The 18450-nt window shown below is 52.7% G+C and overlaps 1 protein-coding gene across 5 annotated transcripts; it reads right to left on the reverse strand.

The window, feature by feature from the left end:
• Positions 1 to 3799: 3799 nt before the first annotated feature.
• On the reverse strand, positions 3800 to 14823 carry SERPING1 (serpin family G member 1). 5 transcript variants are annotated; one of them, XM_034762194.1, is made up of 9 exons: positions 14464 to 14728; positions 13646 to 13701; positions 12052 to 12190; positions 11224 to 12009; positions 8906 to 9043; positions 7974 to 8177; positions 7470 to 7612; positions 5465 to 5684; positions 3800 to 4779 (listed from the first exon to the last, which is right to left on the reverse strand). In XM_034762194.1, the coding sequence occupies exons 2-9, from the start codon at positions 13688 to 13690 to the stop codon at positions 4529 to 4531; spliced, it is 1926 nt and encodes a 641-aa protein (XP_034618085.1). In that variant the 5' UTR covers positions 13691 to 13701; positions 14464 to 14728; the 3' UTR covers positions 3800 to 4528. The 5 variants fall into 5 exon arrangements, with proteins under 5 accessions (XP_034618085.1, XP_034618087.1, XP_034618083.1 ...); XM_034762196.1 differs by having other exon boundaries at positions 11224 to 11925; positions 14464 to 14727; XM_034762192.1 differs by lacking the exon at positions 14464 to 14728 and adding an exon at positions 14749 to 14823 and having other exon boundaries at positions 11224 to 12190.
• Positions 14824 to 18450: the final 3627 nt, after the last annotated feature.

Below are 18450 nucleotides of genomic sequence, written 5' to 3' on the forward strand. Positions count from 1 at the left end.
GCCAGCGCCAGCTCTCCCACCTCAGAAACACCATCAGCAAGATGAAGGTAAAGGAGCCCAGACCCCTTCCCTGGGACAGTGCTGTAGCCTGCAGATAAACCACAGGAGAAACCATTGCTGTCTTTCGCTGTGGGGGGGAAGCAGAGCTGACATGTCTCTGCAGGTGGTTTATTCTGCATGTGATTATCACTGCGGATGGGTATGCGGCACGCTGGTGCCTTGTGGATAAAGCCCTAGGCTGGGATCCAGGAGATAGCGGTTCAAGTTTTGGCTCTACCACAGGCTCCCTGTGAGACCTTGATCTCAGGGCTGGATTAAGGCAGCCCTGAATACCCCCCCTCTCCCTGTGATGCGGTGGTAAGAAGGGTCTCTCTTGAGAGGGGGTGGAGCCCCCCCGGCCAGCAGGGTCACTCTCCTTGGAAGCTGGGGAACATGGGCAAAAATAGTCTGTGATCATGTCATCGAAGCCTGTATCATGATGCACATGGCTCAGGGAGCTGAATGAAGGTTTCAGGGGCAGCTTTAATTCTGCTATTTCCTGACTGTTGAATGATTGACTTTGTGACCTTCACATTCTTTTCATGTAGCTTTTATGGATGTAATTTCCTAGGAATTTTAAAAATGACTGGAGGGGGGGGAACAGATCTCCCCCCGTGGAACCATTTTGACCCTCGCCTCAGTCATCAGCAGGGTTGGAACGTTCAGCTCCACCACACAGAGCTCTGCCTCTGGAGCTAGCGGAATTGGTGGGTGCAGTGGTAGGCTGTTATCGTCCAAGAGAATCAGGCACTAAGAACATAAAAACGGCCATACTCGGTCAGACCAATGGTCCATCTAGCCCAGTATCCTGTCTTCTGACAGTGGCCAATGCCAGGTGCTTCAGAGGGCATGAACAGAACAGGGCACATATCGAAGGTTCCAGCCCCTGTCGCCCAGTCCCAGCGTCTGGCAAGCAGAGGGTTAGGGAAGCCCAGAGCGTGGGGTTGTGTCTCTGACCATCTTGGCTAATAACCATCAATAGACCTACCCTCTATGAACTTATCTAATTCTTTTCTGAATCCCGTTCTACTTCTGGCCTTCACAACATCCCCTGGCGAGGAGTTCCACAGCTTGACTGTGTGTTGTGTGAAGAGGGGGTTAGGCCACGTGGCCAGTGGGTTTTACAGCTATTGGATGGCAGCAGAGGAATAGTGAGACTCAGGATGCCTGGGTTCTATTGCAGGCTCTGGAGGGGATAGACCCTACTGCCCTGTCCCCCCTTTGCACCCTCTGACTACTGCAACTCCTTCACCCTATCCACTCTCAGGCGGCTTCTGCCTCCCCCTCCATGATGCCTGGGCACCAACAGGGGACCATGGGGAGTACGGGAGAGACAGGTTCCCTGCTCTCAGTTCCAGCAATGCAGTGGTTCCTGGCAGCCAAGAGCAGAAATTGTAGGGAAAGTGCTGCTTCCCTGGGCTGGTTTGAGCATGCTCAGTGCAGACAGAATCACTGGACATTTTAGCTGCCTAATTCTTAGTCTCTACTGAGCATAAGCAAGATGTATACGTAGGTCAAATTTAGGTGGATTTTCACAGGCACAAAGTCCTGCCCCCATGCAAGTGCTCCTCTAACCACTAGACCACACGCCTCTCCTAGAGTCAAGAACAGAAGCCAAGAGTCGAGATCACCTACCATTCTCCTGCTGTGTGACCTGCCACGAAGGCTATGCTGTGACGAGAGCTGGGAAGATGATAGATTTTTTTGGTTCATTGGCCACTCGAAAAGTTGGGGAAAAAAGATCTGTGTCAGGTTGGCCCCAAGCCAAACATTTCCAAAATTTGTGGTGGACGGAAAAAAGAAAAGCTTTGTTTCGGGTCAAATCATGCGTTTTGTTCTGACAACGCTGAAACCTTTTGTTTTGATTTTGACCATTTTTGAATATTTACAAAATAAAATGAAAGGGCATTTTTTAATGAAAAGTCTTTTTAAACTGAAAAATCAAAATGTTTTGAGTTGTTGGGCCTTTTTTTCCGTTTTTTCCCCCTAAACGAACAATTTGGTGAAACCAACACAAATTCATGAAATATTTCCGGCTCATTGAATTTGCATTTTTCTCCAGACAAAGAAAGTTTTGGCTGAAAAATATCACCGAGTTCTAGTCAAGCCTTTAGCGTCACTGATTTAATGTTATTGCTGTAACACCTGAGAAAGGGAGCTGTGGGGAAGATCTAAAGACCAAAGGTTCAAACGTCCATGCCTTCATGGGCGTCATGGGCTTTTCTGTTTCCCCGATTTATAAACCTGGTTTATTTCATTTGCACGACGCAGACTTGCCCTTTCCAATTGGTTTGATGGCTGGGGAATGTTGTGATCTGTCAGGCACAGGGAGTGACCTGCAGCAAAATCCAGGTGTTCTGTAGTTTGGTGACTTTTGGAGGGGCGACCTCCTGACATTTAATTCTCCATCTTTGTCTCTTTGTTCTGCCCAGCAGCCGCCAGCAGCACCGTACCCGTCCTTCTGCGAAGTGGCCTGGCCCTTTGCTGGCACCGGCTGGAGGGAGATCACCACCGGGCCCCAGCTCTCCAAGGAGCTTCTTGAGTACTTGAAGCAACTGCAATTCCCCTGTGGCTGAAGACGCACTTTTGTGCAGCTAGTGTGTGTGTGTGTGTGCAAAAGGTGGGGATAGGGTGAGTGTGTTTGTGCATTGCTCTGTGTATGTGTGTGCACGTGTGCGCAGGAACAGTTGAGACCTTGGGTCGACTGTTCCAACATGCCTATGTGATGAAGTCATTTCAGCTCCAGGCTTTCATTGATTTCAACAGAAGTGAGACGCCCCCTTTGTGGCTCTGGGCCTAAGTCCCATCTCTGAAAGAGACAGACACAGGTGCTCAGTCCCACTGAATCACTTTTGAAGAGAGGATTTAGGAGCCTGAGTCACTTGGCTGCTTTGGAAAACGCACCCAGTGCTCCAAGCCCAGCTGGAAACCAAAAGCACCTTTGAAGCGAGGAATGTGGCTCACGAGAACAAGAGGACTATGCTCTCCTGCGCCCCTTGGTGCGTGACTGCGCATCTCTACATCCATGCTACTAATAATTATATTTAATATCTATTGCCTCTCTCACCTTCCCACCGGGGTGTGGCCCCACAAGGTGGCTTTGGTGGCGAGTATATTTTTAAATAAAACACACATCTTTTCTAGGACTGCGACCATGGTATACCTGCATCTCATCCCTTTGGCTCATTTGCACACAACACGCCGGCTGGCTGGCTTGATATACCGCAGCGGAATATGCTCAGCCCTCCACTTGGCCAATCCAAGCGCTGCATGCTAATTTCCCCTTGCCTCTGACGCGTACCACTGGAAGGCCAGGCCAATGGGTGGCCGGCCCCCCCAGCTGTCAAGCTACTGTTGGGTGGACTATACCACCTGGAGGGTGGAGTTGGTCTACCCCACTGGCTATGGTGCTAAATAAGGGGACTCCTTAGGGCAAAAAGAAAGATGGAGTGGGGGGCACTGAGGGGCAGAGGGAGGCATCTGCTGGTGTTATGGGATCTCTCATGTACATGTATGTAGATCATACTAGGATCTTGGCCTAGGAAATCCTTGAGTCAGGTCCCTCCAGGGGAATTCAATGTGACAACAACTAGTGGGGCGGGGGGGAACTAGATCTCGATAATGACCCCTCAAGGCGTTATTTACCCTTGTGCCCCTACATTTACTACCCAGGGAGGTAACCGGACCAGTGGAATCACCCCCCCCCACTCCACTTCTGGGTGCAGGCACTCTGGGAGGTGAAAAGGAGAGGCCAGGAAGCCAAAGTTTTCAGACTTTATTTACTGTTGGAAGAGGCAGCGGCTGCTGTGAGTGGGACAGAGTCGAGGGAGTGGGGAGAAGGGACCCCCCACAGATCAGCTCTTCCCTGTACATTTCAGAAGATCCGAGCCTGGGATGGTCACAGGCTACAGACAGTCAAGGGGAGAGAGGGAGGAACAAAGGGGATGAGAAAGGGAGACAGAAGGAAAATCCAGAGAGAACAGACTGTGGCGATGAATGGGATGTATTGGGAGATAGCTAGATAGAGGCTACGTATTGGGGATGCAAGGATAGATAATAATAATCCCTAGCTCATCTACAGCCCTTTCCGTCAGCAGATCTTTAGTGCTTTACAAAGCAGGTCAGGATCATTATCCCCATTTTGTGAATGGGGAAAATGAGGCATAGAGCTAGAACGTCTCTTGATCAAGGACACCTAGCAGCTGAACCTAGGTCTCTGTGAGGCCCAGTCCACTGTGCTAACCACTAGGCTACACTGCCTCCCAGGTCAGTCCCTTGATAGATGCTGTGTGTGGGATTGATAGCGAGGTAGAAGGGAGTACCTGGGGATGCATGGATGGTTATATACGAAGGGGGAGAGAGAGAGAGAGACAGATATTCCCCCCCACTCAAAGCGTCACAGCCAAGCAGCACTTCGCGGGTACCCTGTTCAGTGCCTGTGGCACCAGGACATACCATGCAAGTGACACTGGGAGTGGAGAGGGCTGGTTCACACTCTGGGGTCGTTGACGTGGCCCATGAAGATGGGGAAGCTGTGGTCGTCATTCCACAGCACGAAGAGGAAGGGCTGCTGCACGTCGAAGACCCAGGCAGTGCGGGCCACCGAAAAAGCCGTGGCAGCTGCGGCCTCCACCCCTTCCTCGTTCAGCTCCAGCATGGCCCGGTGCTGGGCGCTCGTCACCAACAGATCTTCTGCCTCTGAGATGCCGCACAAGTTCGAGTCATAGAAAATGCCATAGTCTGGAGAACAGGCAGAGAAGGGAGGAGGTAGGAGCCACCCCTTAGTGCCCAGGAGTCTGCCCCAGTCCTGGAGACCCTCCCCCCCGGTTAGAGACCAGTGCCAGCGATCAACCATGGAGATGGGCCACTCAGAACCAGGGGAGCCATGATACGTCCAGTGGTCTCATGGGACCAAGAGCCATGGGACTGATCAGCTATGGGAATGGGTCATTCCAAACCAAGGCAGCCTGTGATGTGTCCAAAAGTCAAATGGAGCCAATAGACATTGGTGTGATGGATCGGCCATGGAGATGGGTCACTCAGAACCAGGCGTCATGATCCACTCAGCAGTCTCACATATCCATCAGACATGGGATACATCAATCAAGGACATGGGTCACTCAGAATCCGGGCGCTGCAGGGGGCGGGGGTCCATGGTGTGTCCACTGGTCTCACAGACCCAACAGACACTGGCGTGGTGGATTAGCCACGGGAATGGGTCCCTCAGAAGCAGCAGTCTGATGCCACCCCTCAGGAAATGACAGCATTGCTTATCCATTCCCCTCCAGGAAGTGATGTCACAACCCAACACTCCTGCTCTGATGTCCCTTCCTGCCCAGAGGGGGAGTGGGCTCTCTTGCCTCTTCCCCTCCCACCCCTCGTACCCCCCAGCCCCCACCCACCACCTGCCCAGCACCATCCTTACCCATCTCCCCCAAGATGTCCAAGAGGTTCTGGGAGCTGTCCAACTTCAACTTGGGCAGGCTCACCACGGTGGGCTTGAAGGGGGTGCCCATCAGCTTCTTCATCACCGCAGCGAAGGTCTCTTTGGTCAGCTTCTGCTGCACCTCGGCGAGCATCTGGGACACGAGCTGGGGCACGATGACTATGAGGCTCACGTTGTGGGACAGCTGCAGCCGGCCAACCTTGGGGGAAGACGACACAAAGGCCTCTCTGTGCTGAGGGCCTGTCCTGAGCCCCAATCAAATGTCCCCTTCTCCCGTCCGTCCCTTCATGTGCCACAGCTGGGTCCTCATCACCCCATCCCCCTATTCCCCTTCCAATGGAACCTCCAAGCCACCCGTGGGCGTGAACCAGCATCATGCCACTGACTGCCGTCTTGGTCAGCTGGGTATCAGGACCCTTGTGCCTACACCTACCCTGCACCACCAACTGCAACCCCTGCGAGCCAGGGAATGGGTACATGGTGCCTTTGATGTCCCACTCCCCATCCCTGGGACAGCATCCATTTCTCCCACATGCTTTTGTGTCCCCAAGTCCCGCCCCCTTCCCGTTCTTGGTCCTGCCCACTCCCACGCCTGGGCAATTAGGGCTGAGACACACTTTTTCATCAAACCGTTTTCTTCCCCGAGAGAGCTGGCATTTTTCAACCACGTTTTCTCCAAAACTTCCTGCCAAACATATTTTTGGACAAAAGAGTGGAAAATGAACATTTTCCATTAAATGGTTTCAGGTTTCAAAAGCCAAAAATGTTTCAGTTTTTAAAACTGAAAACCAATATTTTTTGCCAAAATCAAATTAAAAAATGTGTTTAAAACAAAACAAAACAAAAAACACTTATTTTTTATGTAAACTTTTTTTAACCAAAACCTGTTTTGTTCAAACCAAAAACCAATTTGGTTTCTTACTGAAAATTTTCCCCCTAATAAACAACTGATTTCCTTTTTAACAGAAAACTGATTTTTTTAACCAAAAAGCAATTCAATTGTTGTTCTTGCCAAAAACATGTTTACTTTCTACCCAAAAACTAATTAAAGGGACAAAAAAAATTTCTTAAAGAAAACCAATTAAAAAAAAATTTCTTGCCAGAAACCAATTTTCTTTCTAAACAAAATGCACTTGTTTTAGAGCACTAAACTCAGTCTTTTCCCTGCTAACAACTGATTTGCTTTCTAACAAAAAAACTGATTTGCTAATAAATTAAAATGTGTAATTGTTGTTCTTACCAAAAACATGTTTACTTTCTACCCAACAACTACTTAAAGCGCCAACCAAAAAATCTCTGAAAAATGTGTTGCCTGGAAATCATGAAAGAAACAAATGTTTTTGGACTTTTCCCACAAAAAATCTTGGTGTTTTGTGACCAGTTCAGCATATAAATGCTAGGGTCAGTTGGAAATGTGGGACAATAAGGACTTGCATCTCTCTTAGGATCTTATCCCAGCCCCCAATATCTGGGCGCCTTGCATGTAGAACCAATGCTCTGCTGGAGAAAGGACTTCCCAGGCAATGACAGGACCCCCGCTCTGTGGAGCAATGGATATTGGATGCCATGAATTGAGAGTCCTCAGCTTGAGATCCCCATCTGCACCTCGAGCCTGCTATTCTGAGATGCTGGCATCACATGGATGAGATGGGAGGTGGGGAGGGGAGAGGAGTGTGGAGAGGAGGGGCATAGGGGTAGGGTGACCAGATGTCCCATTTTTAAAGGGACAGTCCCGTTTTGGGGAACTTTTTCTTATATAGGCGCCTATTATTCCCCACCCCCTGTCCCATTTTTTCACAGTTGCTATCTGGTCACCCTGCATAGGGGACATCACTAAGTGACATTATGGAGGAGGTGCGATGGGGTGGAAAACAAGGAGACAGTAGAGAGGAGAAGGAGGGGAAAATGGAGTTGCCGTTGGAAGGTGGGCAAGGCAGGGGCCAAGAGGGGAGGGGTGTGGCACAGAGCACCCACGGGGGCTCACCTTGGCCTGCAGGTTGGGGTCATTGAAGAAGGCCAGCGGGTACTTCTTGCTGGTCATCATGGGCACCTGGATGGAGGCCTGGCCCGGGCGGTAGAACGTCTCATTCACTGTGTTCTTCACTTTAAAGGTCGTCTTCCACTTGGCTGGAGGGCAAAAGGACAGGGAGATGTAGCCGGGGAGCACCCTCAGTGCAGGGATGCCACCAGGGGTATCCCAGAGGAGTCCCTCGAGGGCAGGGGGCTTGAGGGGCTGGGCAGCCTGGAGGAGTCCCTCGGGGCAGGGAGCTCCAGGTGGGCTCCCTGGGGGCTCGGCTATCTCAGGGGACCGGTCCCAGTGGGTGCATGGATTGCAGGGGTGGGTCGAACAGGAGTGGCAGTGGGAGCGTGTCCCTGGAGACTCTGCTATTGGGGGGGCAGGTCCAAGGGACTCGGGTTTCTGGAGGGGATGTAGGGGGCAGGGGAGCGGGTCCTGGGCATGGCGCGGTGCAATGCGCCCCTCCCTTACATTGGAAATAGACAGCGTTGAGCAGCACCAACTGGACGTCAGGCTCCAGCTCCTTCAGCAGCTTCTTGATCTTGCCCTTGGTCATCACTCTCACCCACTTGTTGATGAGCTGCAGGTCCTGGGTCTCATTGCCGCTGAGCATCTGGGGCCGGCTGTTGTAGAAGTGCAGCGACTGGTTGCGGAAGGCTTCGTTCAGGTGCAGGCCTGCAAGCCGGGACGGCAAGAGGATGAGGAATCCAATGCCACCGCTGCCCTGTGAAGCCCTCAAACTCCCCTCTGCCACCTGGGCAACACCAACCTCCCCTTACTCCTACCCCCCTAACCACGTCGCAAACCCTCTTCCTGACCATAGGAAGTTAGACAACCCCCTCGCCCCTCCCGTTGCCTCAGTTTCCTCATCTGTACGATCAGCCTCTCTGAGCAGCATTAGATGTCGGGGCCCTGCAGGGGAAATCGCAAAGGGATAACTTGTTTATTTACACTATCTCCACCTGTCTGGAATGGGGTGGTCACAAACAGCACTCTGGCTAATCCCTTCTTTCAGAGATCCCAGGCCAGACTCCAACGCCCACTTCCCAGGAAGCAAGTCTGTCCCCAGAATTGATTCTAGTTACAGACATTAAGGCAGAGAGCAAAGCCTTCTGCTGTTTGTAACAGCTCCTCCCAAAAAGAAGCTGCATTACAAAACTAACAGCAACACAGCATGTCTCCAAACCCTGAACACTTGCTCGCACGCTAAAAAAAAAAAGAGCTTCTAAGGCTCTGTGCAACAGTGCTGCCTTGGGACCCCTGCCATGACAATATATCCTTCCCTGAAGACATGCTGGGGAGGGGGAGTTGGAAAGTGCTTTGAGATTCTGAGAGGGAAGAGCAAAGCACTGGCATTTCTCTGCTGACCTGAGTGCCGATGTGAAGGCCACACTCCCACTCACCTTGGCGGAGGAAGAGCGCTGAGGCCGAGATCAAGGCCTGGGATTTGAGGAGCCGCTGCAGTGGAGCGTGGACGCAGACGAGATCTGAGGGGTAGGAGAGGATGGACTCCAGACGCCCTTTGGTTTCCCCTCGGGCCCCTGCGTGAGAAGAACAAGTTCTCAGATGGGAGGATGAGGATTGACAGGGCTGGGGAAAGGGGCACTCCTGCAGGGGGACTGGTCTTGGATAATTCTGTATGTGGGTGGCACTGGGAGCTGGGCTGGAGACTCATCCCCATGGGATTGCTTGTCCTCTGGGGTTTCCTTGGTTGGCCGAGCCTCCCCTTCTCATCAGGGGCTCCCAGTACCATTGGTAACACCATCTCATCCCAGCCACCCAGCGGCGTTGCTTTGGCCCATGGCCAATGGTAGAAGGCTCTTGTTGCACCATCCCTGAGGGAGGCAGAGCTGGGCATGGCCCCGTCAAGCTGGGGGTCAGTATGGGGGGGATGGTGGGGGGTGAGTGAAGGGGAGTGTGATGGGTGTTTGTGAGAGAGAAGTGGGTGTGAGCGATGGCTGTGTTTGTGAAGTTGAATGTGTGTGTGATGGTTGTGTGACTGCCTCTGTGTGTGTGGTGGTTTTGTGTGTGCAATGGTTGTGTGTGTGTATGTGTCAGATGGCTGCGTGTGTGCTGACTGGATTTGTGTAACGGTATGTGTGTGTGCACATACACAGTGGTTGTGCGTGTGTGAAATGGTTGTGTCTGCACATGCAATGGCTTTGTGCACAATGGTTGTGCATGCGATGGTAGTGTGTGCACGCAATGATTGTGCGTGTGCGTGCATGCATGATGGCTATTTGGACCTGTGATGTTTGTGTGGACATGTCTGGTGACTGTATGTGCGATGACTGTGTGTGTGAGTGATGGTTCACTGGGTATGTGTGATGGGTGTCTGACAGCTGGATGCACGTGCGATGAGTGTGTGTGATGGCTGTGTGCATGCGATGTGTGTATGTGTGTGAGACGGCTGTGGGTGTGATAGGTTTGATAGTGCACAATGGGGATGTGTGTGATGGCTGTGTGTGTGCGCACAATGGGTTTATGTGTTATGGTTATATGTGTTTGATGAGTGAGTGTGTGCGATGGGTGTTTACACATGATGGGTGTTTTTGTGGTTGCTGTTTGTGAGCATGTATGATGGGTGTGCATGTGCAATGTGCATGTGTATGATAGGTGTGTGTGTGACAGCTGTGTGTATGCACTCTGGGTGGGTGTATGATGGTTGTGTGTGTCTGTGATGGGTGTGTGTGTGATGGGTGTTTGTGTGACAGTTGGGTAGGTGTGCATGCACAATGGGGGTGTAGGTGTGACAGGTACATGTGCAGGCTGGGTGTGTGTATGATGTGTGTGTGTGTGCACGCGATGGGTATGTGTGTTACAGCTGTGTGTCTGCATGATGGGTATATGTGTGACAGGTGTGTGTGATGGCTGTGAGTATATGTCAGGGGTTCTCAGACTTTTGCACTGGTGACCCCTTTCACACAGCAAGCCTCTGATTCCGACCCCCCTTATGCATTAAAAACACTTTTTTATATATTTAACACCATTATAAATGCTGGAGACAAAGCAGGGTTTGGGGTGGAGGGTGACAGCTCGCGACCCCCCATGTAATAACCTCGCGACCCCCTGAGGGGTCCCAACCCCCAGTTTGAGAACCCCTGGTATATGTGATAGGTGTATGTGTGACAGGTATGTGTGCAACATTTGTTGGTTTGCGTGAGAGATATATGTATGATGTGTGTGTGTGTGTGTGTGTGTGTGTGTGTGTGTGTGTGTGAGAGAGCTGTGGGTATGCACGATGGGTGTATGTGTGAGAGGTGTGTGTGTGTGAAGGCTGGGTGGACGTGTGACAGGAGTGTGTGTGACACCTGTGGGTATGTGTTATGGGTGTATGTGTGACAGGTGTGTGTGTGACAGATGATGGTATACATGGAAGGTGTATGTGTGGCTGGTGTGTGTGCAAGCTGTGGTATGCATGATAGGTGTATGTTTGGCATGTGTGTGTGTGTGTATGAAGGCTGTGGATACGTGTAATGGTGTATGTGTCACAGGTGTGTGTATGTGACAGCTGTGGGTATGCATGATGGGTGTGTGTGTGACAGGTGTGTGTGACAGCTGTGGGTATGTGTGATGGGTGTATGTGTGGCAGGTATGTGTGTGTGACAACTGTGGGTATGTGTGATGTGTGTATGTGTGACAGGTGTGTGTGAGAAACAGCTGCAGCTGCATGTGCGATGACTGTGTGTGTGACTGCTGTGTATGTGTGCACTGCCCTTACCCAGCAAGAGGTGCGAGAGCGCCAGGGCCACGCTGAAGGGCGAGAAGACCACATTGGAGCTAGTGCCTTTCCCCTTGGCCAATTTCGAATAGAACTTCAGTGCAAAATCAGTCAGCGCCGTTGCCACCCTGGGGCTCTCCTCCTTGGCGTCGTCCCCACAGCTTCCCCAGGGGTCACTGGGCGGGCACCGCTGGGGTGTTGTGGTTGGCGCCATAGTGGCCTCAGTGGTGGGTGCTGCAGTGGGCTCCTTGGTTGGTTCCTCGGCCGACTCCTTTTCGAGCTCCTTGTCTGGCTCCTTGGCCGACTCCTTGTCTAGCCCCTTGGCCGGCTTCTTGGACAGCTCCTTGTCTAGCTTCTTGTCCAGCTCCATGGTACTCTGGTTCTCTGATATATGTCCCTGGCCATGCATGCCAGTAGCCCGATCGGCCTCCCCTTCTCCCTCTGGCACGCTGGAGGCAGGTTTGCAACCTGTGGACTCCTCTCCCCCTGGCCCTTCCTGCACCAGCCCCTGCTGGGTCTCCTGCCCCTCCACCTCTCTCCCATCCTCCACTCTCTTCCCCGAGGTTTGCTGAGGGCCTTCCTCGGTCTGCTGAGGGCCTTCCTCGGTCTGCTCAGGGCCTTTCCTGGTCTGCTCAGGGCCTTCCTCGGTCTGCTCAGGGCCTTTCCCGGTCTGCTCAGGGCCTTTCCCGGTCTGCTCAGGGCCTTCCTCGGTCTGCTCAGGGCCTTTCCCGGTCTGCTCAGGGCCTTCCTTGGTCTGCTGAGGGCCTTTCCCGGTCTGCTGAGGGCCTTCCTTGGTCTGCTGAGGGCCTTTCCCGGTCTGCTGAGGGCCTTCTTGACAAGTCACATGCTCTTGGCGAGTCCCATTGTTGGCCTCCTCACCTCCTGTGGAGTCGTGGCCAGCAGCTTGTGGGGGGATCCTGGAAGCAGGGCACTGTTTGTCCCCTTCTGCCCCATTCAGCCAATCCTGCTGTGCCGACACCATAGTGGAAAGGAGAAGGATCCATCAGATAAGCGAGATCCAAGGCCCAAGGGGTGTGATTGGATCTGGTACCAACTAAGGGGTGATTCACTGCCCCTCACTGCTCAGGAACTGCTTGAATCTCCCCAGCTGGAGATTCAGCTGAGTGGGGAAATCCCCAAGGGGTGGAGCTACAGGGAAGTTCCTAGGAGGTGGAGTTTCCAGGAGGCAGAGCTGGGGGGAAGTTCCCAGGAGGTGGAGCTCTGGGGGAGTGGGTGTGGCCAGAGCACACCACTTTGGTCAATATTCTTTGTTCAAAATGTTTTTTTCAACAACAAATGGCTTTTTAATCAAAATGGCATTTCTGATGGGGGGAAAGCTCCATTTTTGGATGACAGGGGGTGGTTAAAAACCCAATTTTTCAGTTTTCAGCCACCCAAAACTGAAAAATGTCAGGACTTAGGTGAAAGTGTTCAGTGAAAGCAAATATTTCTGTCCAACTAGCTAAATTTTTTTGCTTTCCAGTTGTCAGAAATCAAAACATTTTCAGTCACCAAAAACCATCATTTTTTCCAGTTTTAGGTTTTGGTTAAATAAATGAAATGTCAGAAAACGTTACAGTTTTCAGCAATGAAAACAAGTAACATCTCAGGTGGAAAACTTTCAATAAACCCCCAAATTTTTGCCCAAGCAGGTGAAAATTTTGGGGTTTCCAGTGCCTTAAACCCCCAAATTTTGGGAACATGGTCTAGTTTTGGTGGCCAAATATGGAATTTATTCCCCCCCCCATTTTTTTTGTTTGTTAATAAAACCCCAAAAGGTTTTGCAGAAAAAATATAGGCAAAAATGAAAGAAAATGTTTGTTTTTGCCAATTGTTTTGCAGGGTTAATAAACCAAACATCCTCCACATCCAGAGTGCTGACCATCCCCAAATGGGCACTTACCAGTTGGCATAGCTCAGAGCAACCCCCAGGCTGCTCCAGTCTGTGCCAGGATTGGGGCAGAGTTGGGCAAAGACCCAGCATGCTATGCTGTGCCCACTGGCTCTGGCCCTATAGTCTGAAGAGTGGGATTTCAGGCAATGGAGCTGGTGCCAGGCTCTGCTATGGGCTTCTTGGGCCTGAGCCCTACCCCATGCCCCAGGCAAAGCAGGTGCATGTGGGCATGTGGTGGCACCAGGCCAGCGGATCCGAGATTCAGATCAGTCCCTGGTTCTGGCTACTTCCTCTGTTTGGGAGCCCAGCTCTGCCCACTCAAGAGGCACTGACTCCCCACTCGGGAGCTGACTTTCAGGGCTGTGGGTCACCCACAGCTGCCACTGACATCAGTGCTTGTCCCCTGTATCAGCACCTCTGTATCTCCAGCCCTAGGGTCCTTGGAGCATTCATCTCCAGCACTCAATGGGTTAAACTCCCCACTCCCCAGCAAGGACAAGGCTCCCCCAGCGCGGAGGATGGACTCACGCCTGCGAAGATCGCCAACCACACCAGGATCAACCAGCTCTTCATGGCAACGAATCCTGCCAAAGCAATTCTCAGAAGTCAGTGAAAACCCTGCCCACCTTTGCCCTCTCCTAGCCCAGCTGCCCACAGTGCTGGGCCTGGCTGGGACCCCCAGGTGCAACCCCTCCCCACTGAAGTAAAGTGCCCCCTCCTCAGCCTGCTCCGCCCAATGCCCTTTCCATTGCACTCCCTCGGCTTCTGTCTGTCTGGCCACCCCCTCTGTGCCAGTCTGTCTGTCCTGTCTCTCTGTCCCCCAGTCTCCACATGTCTGTCTGCTTACCCCCTCTCTGCCTGTCTGCCCCCCAATCTCTATGTCTGTTCATACTCCCACTCTGTGCCTATCAGTCCCCCAATCTCCGCATGTCTGTCTGCTCACCCCCTCTCTGCCTGTCTGCCCCCCAATCTCTATATCTGTCTGTTTGTCCACTCCCTCAGTCTGTCCATCCACTCTCTCTTTGCCTGTCTGTCTGCCCCCCATCTCTGTCTGTCTATCTGTCCACTCCCTTTGTGCCTGTCTGTTTCTTCATCTTAGGGCCTGTCTGTCCCCCACATCTCTATGTCTGTCTGTCCATCCTCCCACTCTGTCTGTCTCCCCCATCTCTCTGCCTGCCTATCCTTCAACACCCTTTGTCTGTTGTTCCCCCATCTCCCTGTTTGTCTGTCTGTCCATCCCTTCTGTGTCTGTCTCCCCACTGTGCCTCTCTCAGTCTGTCTTTCCCACCCTTCTGTGTCTGTCTGTCCCCCACCCTCCCCACTTGTCCCTGTGTCTGTCTGCGCACCTCTCTCTGTGCGTCCGTCCGTCTGCCTCCCCCTCTCTGTGTCGGACTCTGGGTCTTCCCATTCTGTCTCTTTCGCAATCTCTCATCACATGGCCAGTGTGGATGCTAGGTTCACTCCCAGCAGCTCCCCACCCCTGCTGCTGAAAGCCAGGGGCTGAGAGGCTGAGCCAGGGAGTGGGAGGAAAAGACACCAGATGCAGAGGAGAGAGAGAAGTAAGAAGGGCTGACAGAGGTGAAAAAGGGCTGCAACCAGCTTCATATCTGACCCCAGACCCAGAGCCCCACCTGCTCCCTGTGTTCCGGAGTGATCAGTGTCCAGACCTGAGCCCAGGCACTCAGGCCACAGAGGGCGGTTGGGGGTGGAGCATGGGGTGGAGGGGATGCACCCATTGGCTGGCTCTGGACCTGGCCCGTTAAAAATTAAGGATGATTGATTCCTGGTGTGATTTCCCGTAAATCAGGGGGCAAGAGGGGTGGGCAGCAGCTGGTGCGGGGGAGGCACTGGGTGGATTGTCCAACTCTGTCAAAGGTGCCAGCTGGAAACCAGGGCCTTAGCCCCTTCCCCCATGAGTATAGCCCCCTCTTCCCACCCTCGGGCAGCAACTGGAGGCCAAAGGTACTGGCTTGAAGTGGTTTCCATCATATACAGCAGGGGTGGGCAAACTTTTTGGCCCTAGGGCCACATCGGATACAGAAATTGTATAGAGAGCCGGATAGGGAAGGCTGTGAGGCATGGCCTGGCCCCCTATCCAGCCCCCTGGAACTCCCACCCCCGTCTAACCCTCCCTGCTCCCCACCACTGACTGCCCCCTGGGACTCCCGCATTCTATCCAAACACCCCTGCTCTCTGCCACCTGACTATCCCCCCAGGATGCCCATCCCCTATCTAATCCCCCCTAACCACCCTCCTGGGGCCCCCTATCCAACCCTCCCTGTTCTCCACGCCCCACATTATCTGTGGAGTGGGGGAAAGAGGGGCTCAGTCCTTTCCCTGTGCATTTCCCCTGCTTGTTTGGCTGCTCTCCCTGGCAGGGGCAGGGCTCGCTCCCTGTCTGGGCTTGGCTGCTGGGGACAGGGGCCAAGCACGCTGGGGGTGGAGGGGGGCCCTGGCTTGCTCTACCCCTGCCCCTGGCAGCAGGGCCCAGAACCCTTGACTGCTCCCCTGCTCCTCGCCTCCCCCCCTGGAACTCCCCCTACTCCCCACCCCCTGACAGCGCCGCCCTGGAGCACCAGGTCTGGTGGCGCTATAGCCGTGCCAGCCCGCGCAGCCATGCTGCCCAGGCACTGGGGGAACTGTGACTGTGAGGGAGGCAGGGAGGGGAGCCGAAGGGAAGGGACCAGGTGCTGCTGGGGAGTTGGGTTGGCTCTTCCGCAAGCCTGTCCTGACCCCACTCCCTGGCAGGAGCTCGGGGCCCAGAGGGAAGAGCCCTGCAGACTGGATGTGGCCCGCGAGCCGTAGTTTGCCCCCATCTGATATACAGGGTTTGCAGTTTGGTTCAATGGCTCTCGGCACCCCCATTAAACCAATTGTCCCAGAGCCCCTGTTGGGGTCCCATCTCCAGGGGCTAAGCCCTGTAAAACCCCTGCCTTGTTTACTGTCCCTGTTTGTTGCTGCTGGGATCCGAGCTCCATTTTTCTGATTAGGTCAGCAAGCCACAGCCCCGTATGAGTATTTCCGTGCAAGGGGCCCAATTCCCAACCCCCTCCCCTCACTCCCCCGTGTTCATCTGGAAGTCCATGGGATTGCACTGGTGGAATGGGAATCAGAATCAGGCCCTGCTCTCGCATGGGTGAGTTCTTTCAAAGCAAGGGTCTGTGGATAGGGTGGGAATGTCTTCTGTGCCACCCCAACACATTTCCCTCTTGTCCCATCTCTCTTCACTTCTCCGGAGCAGCTCAGGAGCCCAAGAACAAAATGTTGAAGCAGCTTCACAAGATCACAAGAACAGCCCCGTCCTTCCCAATCCGATTCCAGGGAATGTCATGGGGCACAGAACCTTCTCACAAATTCCAGGCCCGGCCTGGTTCCGGTTCCCTGTGGAACGCCCCAAAGGCACATTGCTTGTGAACAAACAGCGGGCCCGCATCTGAGCTCGCTCCCAGCCCTGATCCAAAGGGGATCAGTTGGTGGGAAGGCTCTGGATCAGATCAGAGACGCTCCAAATTGAATCCGGATTGAGCTCAGAATCCAATGTGAGGCTGGATCCTGTCTCTGGGCCTCTCCTTGTGCAACTGCTACTTTGACCCTAATGGAAGTGCCCTGGTTTTGATGGCCCTCCTTTCTGAAAACGGGGCCATTGTGACTCAGTGTCTGGAGCTTACAAACAGCTCAACAATGTAAGAACAGCGTGAAAACAAGCATGAGTGTGATAAGGACTCAGGCCTTATCGAGACCCAAAAGCTGCAGCGGGTTGGCCATCCTGGATCGTTAAGGAGTGGGTGCAGTTATACCGGCATATACAGTTTATATCCACTCCTATAAAGGTGCTTATATCAGTATAGACTGGAATAAAGGTACATACACTATTCCTGTGCAGGAAGGGGAATAAACTACACTAGTATAAGATACTCACCCCTATGATGTCATTTACACTAGTGGCTGTAGTAGTATAACCATATCAGAAGAAAATCACACCCCTAACTGATGTAGTTATACCCGTGCAAACCCACCACTGTATGTATAGCAGATCTTGCTCAGGACGATACACTGACACATTAAACCTTGAGAACTACCAGACAATGTTCTTTGCATCTTGAGAGAGTTGAAGTGTAAGCCCCCTCATGTCCAGAGTTTTTTCTGTACACCTGCCTAATGTCTGTTTCTTCCGGTGAAACTCAGAAAGCCTCATCATAATGTATAAGTGCCCAATCTACATCAAATCATAGAATCTCAGGGTTGGAAGGGACCTCAGGAGGTCATCTAGTCCAACCCCCTGCTCAAAGCAGGACCAATCCCCAGATAGATTTTTGCCCCAGATCCCTAAATGGTCCCCTCAAGGATTGAACTCACATCCCTGGGTTTAGCAGGCCAATGCTCAAACCACTGAGTGATCCCTCCCCCCAAATGACATGCTGGTAGGGCTGAGAGTTGGAAGCAAGTCACAGTTGGAGCTTTCTGCCACCTGGGGAAGGCTGGTCCGTGAAAAAGATGGAGCTGTCTTGGTCTTAGGTTGCACTCAAGTCCCCTTTTCTAGCTTTCCTCTAGGACCAAGAAGAGCAAAGACTTACTTTTTTCTTTAAATCAAAGTTGAGATTCTCAGTTAATCACAGGATTCTAGGAGCTGGAGATTTCAGAAATACACGAAGAGTCGTGAGAAAATCACGAGAGTTGGCAAAACAGCTATGGGCCCTAGTCCAGAGAACAGCTAACAGGAAGAAAAAGGATTGAGAGAGAGTGAGAGGGGAATGATGAGACATGGAGAGTAGAGGTGTGTGAATGATGTATGGAAGAGTGTCACCTCTCTGTCTCTCTGCGAATTTCTCAGAGAAGGTTGGAGTTTCCTCAAATACATTAGAAGCCCCTGTAAATGTCTGAGTAGTTTGATTGGATATCTAAGTCACGTGATGTTATGGTTTGGGCTCCCACTGGTGGGGGGGTGGTGGTGGTGGTGGTGGTGGTGTGTGTGTGTGTGTGTGTGTGTGTGACAACTGAGAAACTGCTGCCCATGTGAGATCAGCAACAGTTGCTGAAAATCCACTGTTACCGGCACAAAATTCTCTTCCTCACACACTCTAGGGCACCCACCTTTACCCAGTTCTTAGGGTTCAAGGCGTAACCCTCTTAATTTAGGTACCCCTACCCTAGGGTTACCATATCCAGCAAATAAAAAAAGAGGACCCTCCACGGGCCCTGGCCCCGCCCATTTCCCCACCCCAGCCCCAACTCCGCCCCTTCTTCGCCCTAACTCCGCCCCTCCTCCCTCCCACTCCCAGCCACGAGGAAAGGGCTGCCCGAGCGTTACCGGCTTCACGGTTTGCCGGGCAGCC

This window comes from Trachemys scripta, chromosome 2, assembly GCF_013100865.1.
Source record: "Trachemys scripta elegans isolate TJP31775 chromosome 2, CAS_Tse_1.0, whole genome shotgun sequence".
NCBI classification, from domain to species: domain Eukaryota; kingdom Metazoa; phylum Chordata; order Testudines; family Emydidae; genus Trachemys; species Trachemys scripta.